Below are 9,063 nucleotides of genomic sequence, written 5' to 3'. Positions count from 1 at the left end.
TAAGTGTCTGTCTGAATATCTAGGACTTAAGACATACCTGACTGTGTTTACAAGGATATTTTGATAAAGGATATTTGTCCTTTCAAATTCAAAAAGACAAACCCACATAGAAATAGTTTTCTGGCCCAGCTCTAGTACACAACCGCTAGAAAGCCCTGAATCCCCCGAGGCTATATCCCGCACCACCCGCTCCTGCGGTATATTCACTCTTTGTTCCGCTGTCCGCTTTCAATAATGTTCTTCCCGACCCGACCGTTCCGCTACATTTAGATCTCGTTCACAGAATCACACATTTAAATTTCCTCTACTGAAAGAAAGCGAGATGATAAATAAAAGTGTAGTCTGCACAAAATTGTATTTCTTATTCGTCTTGTCAAGAGTCTTTTATTGACAGCAAAATGTTAAATGAATTTTGTGTCAAGTCAAGTCAAGTCAAGTCTGCTTTATTGTCAATTCTTCCACATGTACAGTACATACATACAGAGAATTGAAATTGTGTTACTCTCAGACCCTTGGTGCATACAGTTAACATTTAAGACACTGACAGTAGACGTTCAAATACAGATAAATACAGTTTAAACATATGTACATACAACTATACAGATATACAAATGAGGACATTGTAGAATAATAAAGAAAGAGATGGATAAAGTGGCATAAGGCACATGCAGATAGAGTGCAAACCAGTTAAATAAAACTAAACTGTGCAGATATATGTGTAGTGTAGTACAAGACGAGCTTATCAGTCTGTTAAAGTGACAAAGAACAGTCTTTTTATCAGACTATCCGAAGATTGTAGTCAATGCTGGATTAGGTAGTGATCAGTCCAATGCTGCACAAATGACAGGTGCTGGTCACAGTTTTTAAGTGGGTGGGGGTGGTGGGATGTCCTGGGGGGGGGGGGGGGGGGGGGGGTTGCAGTATCAGTGTTCAGTGTTCCATGGGGTAAAAGAGGGGAGGGGGGGCAAGGACGGGAGGGAGTTCAGCAGGAGGGGAGAGAGACACCAACTATCTTCTCAGCTGCTCTCGCTATGCGTTGAAGTGACTTGCGGCAGGATGCGTTGCAAGCGCCATACCACACAGTGATGCAGCTAGTCAGGATGCTCTCGATGGTGCCTCTGTAGAAGGTGCACATGATGGGGGCCGGGGCTCTGGCTCTTCTCAATTTGCGGAGGAAGTAGAGATGCTGCTGTGCTTTCTTGGCCAGTGCTACAGTGTTGTTAGTCCAGGAGAGGTCCTCTGTGATGTGCACACCCAGGAACTTGGTGCTGCTCACTCTCTCCACAGTCGCACCGCAGACTTGATGTGGTGCATGACTAGCTGTTCGAAGCACTTCATGAGAATAGGAGTGAGTGCTATTGGACGGTAGTCATTGAAGCAGGATGGAGATGATTTCTTTGGGACTGGAATCATCGTGGTAGCTTTGAAGCATGTGGGGACAACGGCCTGATTTAGCGAGATGTTGAAGATGTCTGTGAAGACATCAGTGAGTTTCACTGCACAGTCTCTCAGTGCACGCCCAGGAATGTTGTCAGGACCCGGAGCTTTGCGTGCATTGATCCTGCTGAGGGACCTCCTCACGCTGTCCGGGGACAGCGTCATCACCTGGTCGCCGGGAGGAGGTGGAGTCTTCTGTGCAGTGGTGCTGTTTTGTGCCTCAAAGCGAGCAAAGAAGGCATTCAGCTCGTTCAGCAGGGGGATGGTGCTGTCACAGGTCTGTGGTGGGGGCTTGTAGTCCGTGATGGTCTGTATCCCCTGCCACAGGCTCCGAGTGTCTCTGCTGTCGCTGAAACGATGAGCTATCCTCCTGGAGTACTGTCCCTTGGCCTCTCTGATGCCGCGGGAAAAGTTGGCCCTAGCTGTCTTCAGGCCCTCCTCATCTCCAGCTCTAAAGGCAGCGTTCCGAGCCTTCAGAAGTCTGTAGACCTCCCCTGTCATCCACGACTTCTGGTTGGCCCTGACAGTGATGGACTTTGTGACCGTTACATCATCAATGCACTTGGTGATGTAGGCAGTGACAGTCTCCGAGTACTCTTGGAGGTCTGTAGTGTTGTTGTATGTGGCAGCCTGTTTAAACATATTCCAGTCAGTGGTGTCAAAAGTGGGGAAGTCGTGGCCTAATGGTTAGAGAGTTGGACTCGTAATCCAAAGGTTGCGGGTTCGAGTCTCGGGCCGGCAGGAATTGTAGGTGGGGGGAGTGAATGTCCAGCGCTCTCTCCACCCTCAATACCACGACTGAGGTGCCCTTGAGCAAGACACCGAACCCCCAACTGCTCCCCGGGCGCTGCAGCATAAAATGGCTGCCCACTGCTCCGGGTGTATGTTCACGGTGTGTGTGTGTTCACTGCTGTGTGTGTTCACGGTGTGTGTGTGTGTTCACTGCTGTGTGTGTGCACGTTGGATGGGTTAAATGCAGAGCACGAATTCCGAGTATGGGTCACCATACTTGGCTGAATGTCACTTCACACATACTGGAAAGAAGCCATTCTCTTGTGATCATTGTGGTAAGAGTTTCACACGATCATCAAACCTTAACGAACACATGAACATTCACACTAGAGAGAAACTGCACGCATGTGATCAATGCAGCAAAACATTTTTGAGAGCTTCAGTCCTAAAGACACCTGAAAGTGCATACAAAGGAGAAGTCACATTCATGTTATTAGTGTGGAAAGAGATTTTCATGTCTACAGAATTTAAAAGTACATCAGAAAATACATACCGCTGTGAGAGATAATGTGCTTTGAGTGTGAAAAGAGTTTCACTTCAGCAAACTGTTTAAAACTTCATGAGAGGATCCACACTGGAGAGAATCTGTAACACTGCACTGCATGTGGGAAGTGTTTCATTCAATCTTCTGCGGTACACAATCATACAAAAAACAATCACAGTAAGTAGATCATCTTCAGATCTAGCACTTTCATGTCTGATTCTGCCATAATGCATCAAGCAATAAAATATAATCTGGATAAATCTGTCCTAACCATAACAAGCGACATGACAAAGAAACAGTATCTAAAGTTGTCACAGTGAATAAAGTTCATCTTCATCTTCAAAGCCAGGAGATTCAACTGTGAGATTCAGATCAACTCAAAAATGGAGTTCCTCCCCCAAAGAACAATGCCGAAAAGTTTTAATTCTTGCATATTATTTTGCTTCATGATATAGATGATATCATTTTGCTTATTTATGGGTTTCATATTATGCTCAGCTGTTTCCTTTAATGTCCAATATGTTTAATAAGCAAGATTGTAAGAATAGTAATACCATTAAAACCTTACCGATACCTAATCTTACTTGTAAGTCAGTAGGAGATAGAGGGCCTTTAACATTTAGTTGACAATCAATAAAAAATAAATCACAATCAAGCAGATCTGCATTTATGGATAATTCAGTTCAGATTTATTTATACAGCACTAAATCATAAATATTATTTCATAGCACTTTTAATACCCAACTCAAAACACAACATTTCAACCATTAATATATATATATATATATATATATACTGTATATAGATGTAACAAACATATACTACCAAAAGAAATACCATCTGACCCATTTAAAAACATTTAACAATCTTTCAGTCTGGGTATCACACTAATGTGTTGTTAAAGTGTGTTAAATGGTGAAGGCTGTGCTAGATATACACCAACAGCTTCATCATGTTGATCCTCTGACTGGATGGATCTGGAGAGAGGAGCAGGTGTAGTGGACATGACTGGAGGGATCTGGAGAGAGGAGCAGGTGTAGTGGACATGACTGGAGGGATCTGGAGAGAGGAGCAGGTGTAGTGGAGATGACTGGAGGGATCTGGAGAGAGGAGCAGGTGTAGTGGACATGACTGGATGGATCTGGAGAGAGGAGCAGGTGTAGTGGACATGACTGGATGGATCTGGAGAGAGGAGCAGGTGTAGTGGACATGACTGGATGGATCTGGAGAGAGGAGCAGGTGTAGTGGACATGACTGGAGAGATCTGGAGAGAGGAGCAGGTGTAGTGGACATGACTGGAGGGATCTGGAGAGAGGAGCAGGTGTAGTGGACATGACTGGATGGATCTGGAGAGAGGAGCAGGTGTAGTGGACATGACTGGATGGATCTGGAGAGAGGAGCAGGTGTAGTGGACATGATTGGAGGGATCTGGAGAGAGGAGCAGGTGTAGTGGACATGACTGGAGGGATCTGGAGAGAGGAGCAGGTGTAGTGGACATGACTGGAGAGATCTGGAGAGAGGAGCAGGTGTAGTGGACATGACTGGAGGGATCTGGAGAGAGGAGCAGGTGTAGTGGACATGACTGGATGGATCTGGAGAGAGGAGCAGGTGTAGTGGACATGACTGGATGGATCTGGAGAGAGGAGCAGGTGTAGTGGACATGATTGGAGGGATCTGGAGAGAGGAGCAGGTGTAGTGGACATGACTGGAGGGATCTGGAGAGAGGAGCAGGTGTAGTGGACATGACTGGATGGATCTGGAGAGAGGAGCAGGTGTAGTGGACATGACTGGAGGGATCTGGAGAGAGGAGCAGGTGTAGTGGACATGACTGGAGGGATCTGGAGAGAGGAGCAGGTGTAGTGGACATGACTGGAGGGATCTGGAGAGAGGAGCAGGTGTAGTGGACATGACTGGATGGATCTGGAGAGAGGAGCAGGTGTAGTGGACATGACTGGAGGGATCTGGAGAGAGGAGCAGGTGTAGTGGGCATGACTGGAGGGATCTGGAGAGAGGAGCAGGTGTAGTGGACATGACTGGATGGATCTGGAGAGAGGAGCAGGTGTAGTGGACATGACAGTGTGTTCTCCTGGAGCCTGTGGTGACCTGCAGTATTCCTCTCTCAGACTGATGCATGCTGGGAGAAGCAAACACAAGTTTAGATCACATTCACTGCTGACCATGCTTTTCCACTTGGCCTCCATCACATCTGTTAAGTTACACACCACCGAGGTGTTTGAAGCAGATGCATTAGTGAAGTCCAGTCTCTTCAGCTGCACTAATGCACCGAGGCCCGGAAGATACCAGACTATTTCTTGTTAGGAAACCTGTGGACTCGATGTCCTGACAGGATGGAGTTTGTGCAACCTCCACAAACACAATTTACCATGACAATGATAAATTGAAATAAAAATTATTACCGAAAACACACTGCTCTGCTCAAAGCAGAGTGCAGCACACGACTCCCTTATATGATGTAATATGGCGCGATGTTTTCATCTAAATTTGTGCCCTCGTGTCTTGTAAAACATTTTCAAATCCTGCATTAACGGTGCATGTGGTATTTTCGTACAAGGTTATATAATCATTTGAAAAAAAAAAAAATTACCTGCAATATGCACTTTAAGACGCATCTAATTTTCCCGTATTATTTCCCTCCTGTCGCTGCTTCACTCCAGTCCAGCGGGTGGCGCTAAAACACACGCTTGTTTGCCAAACACCATTAATCCTCAGATGAAGAAGATTAGTTTCACCGCGCTCTCTGTTGTTTTGTTGTGGTGCTGTTTTAATACAAACTGTTAGAAATGTTTTTGTGAATAGAAAAATACTGTTTTTGAATCAGTCCAATAAATATTCTCATCCCCAGAGTCGTGACTAAGTGTTGAAGCAGGAATATCTGGAGGAGTATCATCTGAACTGAGATCTGCTGTGAAGATGGTGTTTGTTAAAGAAGAGAGTGAGGAGAACATGATTGAACCAGAAACCAGGAGAATAAAACACGAGGAACCAGAAACATGGAGAATAAAACACGAGGAACCAGAAACATGGAGAATAAAACACGAGGAACCAGAAACATGGAGAATAAAACACGAGGAACCAGAAACCTGGAGAATAAAACACGAGGAACCAGAAACATGGAGAATAAAACACGAGGAACAAGAAGGTTGGTGTTTATTCTTCATTCATCTGTAATGACTGTTTGTGGTACATCCACAGATCCTTTTTGTAAAAATAAGACCTTAACTGTCATTAAAAATCAGTTTGAAACATTTGTTTTTTAAATGTTTCAAAGTTCTTATGGTAATGTGACTGAACTAACACAGAGGAGATTTAATTATTAGACATTATGTTTGCTTTTTGGAATCATAAAACTGTGACTGATTTTTATTTTTTAAATTTATTATTATTATTAATAATAATTTTTGTATGCTAGTAGAAGCCAAATTTTAAGTAAAGTCACTCTAGGACTGTGGTTATATTTGAACCATGTGAATATCTTAGTAGGGCGTTATTTGCTTGTTCGGTACATTTCACTGTAAATTAGTAACAGTTTTGCAGCAGGCTTTGCAAACAGACTTTTGCTGTAAGATATATACCTGACCGCATTGTCACAACATGGAAGTAAACTTGTGTTTTTTTTCTAGGCTTGATTGTGTTTATGGGGTGCACTCTAACGTGTGTCAAAGGAGTAGTTCACTTTCAAAACAACAATTTACAGAATTTACTCACCCCCTTGTCATCCAATATGTTTGTCTTTCTTTCTTCAGTCGTCAAGAAATTGTTTTTGAGGGAAACATTTCAGGAATTATCTCAATACAATGGACTTCAATGGTGCCCCCGAGTTTGAACTTCCAAAATGAAGTTTAAATGCGGCTTCAAAGGACTCTAAACGGTCCCAGCCGAGGAAGAAAATAAGACCCTTCTTCCTTGGCTGGGACCATTTAGAGCCCTTTGAGAATTTTCGCATATAGACAACAGCATTGTGAAAGGGATCCCCGGTTGTAAAAACAGTAACATCATGACCACGACTATTGCTTGTTCGGCCTATAGATGAGTAGGTTTTTGTTTTTTACACAAAATGACATCGCCATCTACTGGCCTGTCAGCATAATGCAGTGTTTTTAATCATTTTCATGGATTTGTGTGAAAAGGGACAGTTTTCATATTGTTTTCATCTGTACACATAATTTATCCTTTTATTTTCCAAATGCTCCCATTGATTTGCATCTTTTTAATGATTTCATTTTAGGCCTGATGAAAGTGAAAGAAGAAAGACAAGATCTGGATGAGGTGGAGGAGAAATATCAGGATCAGAACGATTGTGATGTCAATGGAGAAAAATCAGTGAGTTGCAGCATTCAAATAACAGAAGTCAAAAAGCCTTTCAGCTGCTCTCAGTGTGGAAAGTCATTCACACGTAAAACAAACCTTGAGAAGCACATTTTATTTCATGCTGGAATAAGGCCTTTCAGCTGCTCTCAGTGTGGAAACGCTTTCAAACAGAAAGAACACCTTAGGAAACACATGAGAATTCATACTGGGGAAAAGCATTTCAGCTGTTGTCAATGTGGAAACACTTTCATGTGCAGCAAAAGCCTTAAGGATCACATGTTAATTCATGCTGGAATAAAGCCTTTTACCTGCTCTCAATGTGGAAAGAGTTTTACCCAGAAAGGACAACTTCAGAATCATTTGCTAACTCACTCTTCAGAAAAGCCTTTCAGCTGCTCTCAGTGTGGAAAGTCTTTCACACGTAAAGCAAGCCTTGAGAATCACATGTTAATTCATACTGGAATAAAGCCTTTTACCTGCGCTCAGTGTGGAAAGAGTTTTACCCAGAAAGTACACCTTGAGAATCATCTGGTAACTCACTCTTCAGGAAAGCCTTTCATCTGCTCTCAGTGTGGAAATGCTTTCACCCGTAAAACAAACCTTAAGAAGCACATGTTAATTCATGCTGGAATAAAGCCTTTCACCTGCTCTCAGTGTGGAAAGAGTTTTATATGTAAAGGAAACCTAAGGAATCACATGCTAATTCATACTGAAATAAAACCTTTCAGCTGCTCTCAGTGTGGAAACACTTTCAAACATAAAGGAAGCCTTACGAAACACATGAAAATTCATACTGGGGAAAAGCCTTTCCGCTGCTCTCAGTGTGGAAACACTTTCACGTGTAACAAAAACCTTAAGAATCACATGTTAATTCATGCTGGAATAAAGCCTTTCAGCTGCTCTCAGTGTGGAAAGAGTTTTAGAGAGAAAGGACACCTTGAGAATCATTTGGTAACTCATTCTTCAGAAAAGCCTTTCAGCTGCTCTCAGTGTGGAAACACTTTCACACGTAAAGCAATCCTTAAGAAACACATTTTAATTCATACTGGGATAAAGCCTTAGCTGCTCTCAGTGCGGAAAGACTTTTACACAAGCACACCTTAAGGTTCGCGCTGCCAACATACATTTATGCTCAAACAACATGTAAAAGTAAATTTTTCCATCTGATGACTGAAACTTGTGTGCTGTGTAGGGGTGGATATTGTTAAGGTTTTGAAGGTATCACCGCTCTTCCTGATAGGCCTACTGCTGATCCATCTGGTATTTTAAGTGTTCTTGGTTCTTTGTATTTAAAAAGAAAAACAAAACAGACATTTTAAAGAAATTAAAAACAAATTCAGAACATTGTTGACATCTTAAAATGCATCAGTCCCTTTGGCCCAATTTGTATTCTTTTGTTTTCGTCATGTGAGTCTTCATCTACAAAATGATCCAAAATCTGTCAAATGTACTCGAATAGCTACCAGTGTCCACCAAGAAGGTGGAAACTTGAAGCAGTGGTATTTTTTTCCCCTTTCTCTCTGATTTGTCATTTTGTGGCAGTTTTGTTCACTATATGTCTTCATGAAAGAAATGTGTAAAAGTAGACATGCAATTATGGCTTTTTCTGTTTACATGCAACACACCAGCACACAAATAAATGTACAGTATGAAATCAAATATGCATATTCTTTCTGTGTACTATAATATTTACTTTTCCCTACCATTGACTTTTTACCTACCATTGCAATTAACTAGTCATCTGCTGAGAATCGTTTATTTGCTGACGATTTGAATTCTATTGTGCAAAAAAAGAAAGAAAAAAAACTGAAAAATTAATTAAACACAGCAAAGGTATATAGCGATATAGTAGTAGCACGGTAACGCCTTGAAGATATAAGCGACAGTGACCACTGGCTACAGGATGTAGGCATGTACAGTGCCTACAATTGAGGAAATGGTTGTAGAGCCACAGTATGGCAACAGTACTCCAGCATTTGTGATGTTTCTTTAAGGAATTACTGTGACAGAGTGAACAAAGG

General features: G+C 42.4%; 1 protein-coding gene across 2 annotated transcripts; it reads left to right on the top strand.

Annotated features, from left to right (window-relative positions):
* The first annotated feature begins 5,441 nt into the window (after positions 1-5,441).
* On the top strand, positions 5,442-8,828 carry LOC306863535 (uncharacterized protein). Of its 2 annotated transcripts, none has more exons than XM_079406931.1 (2): positions 5,442-5,873; positions 6,960-8,828. In XM_079406931.1, exons 1-2 carry the CDS (start codon positions 5,645-5,647, stop codon positions 8,102-8,104), a joined length of 1,374 nt encoding a protein of 457 aa, XP_079263057.1. In that variant the 5' UTR covers positions 5,442-5,644; the 3' UTR covers positions 8,105-8,828. The 2 variants fall into 2 exon arrangements, with proteins under 2 accessions (XP_079263057.1, XP_079263058.1); XM_079406932.1 differs by having other exon boundaries at positions 5,442-5,911.
* Positions 8,829-9,063: the final 235 nt, after the last annotated feature.

This window comes from Barbus barbus (genome assembly GCF_936440315.1).
Source record: "Barbus barbus genome assembly, chromosome: 4".
Taxonomy (NCBI): Eukaryota; Metazoa; Chordata; class Actinopteri; order Cypriniformes; family Cyprinidae; genus Barbus; species Barbus barbus.
Note: the sequence above shows the minus strand (reverse complement) of the source record. Positions and strands in the feature narration are given on the sequence as shown.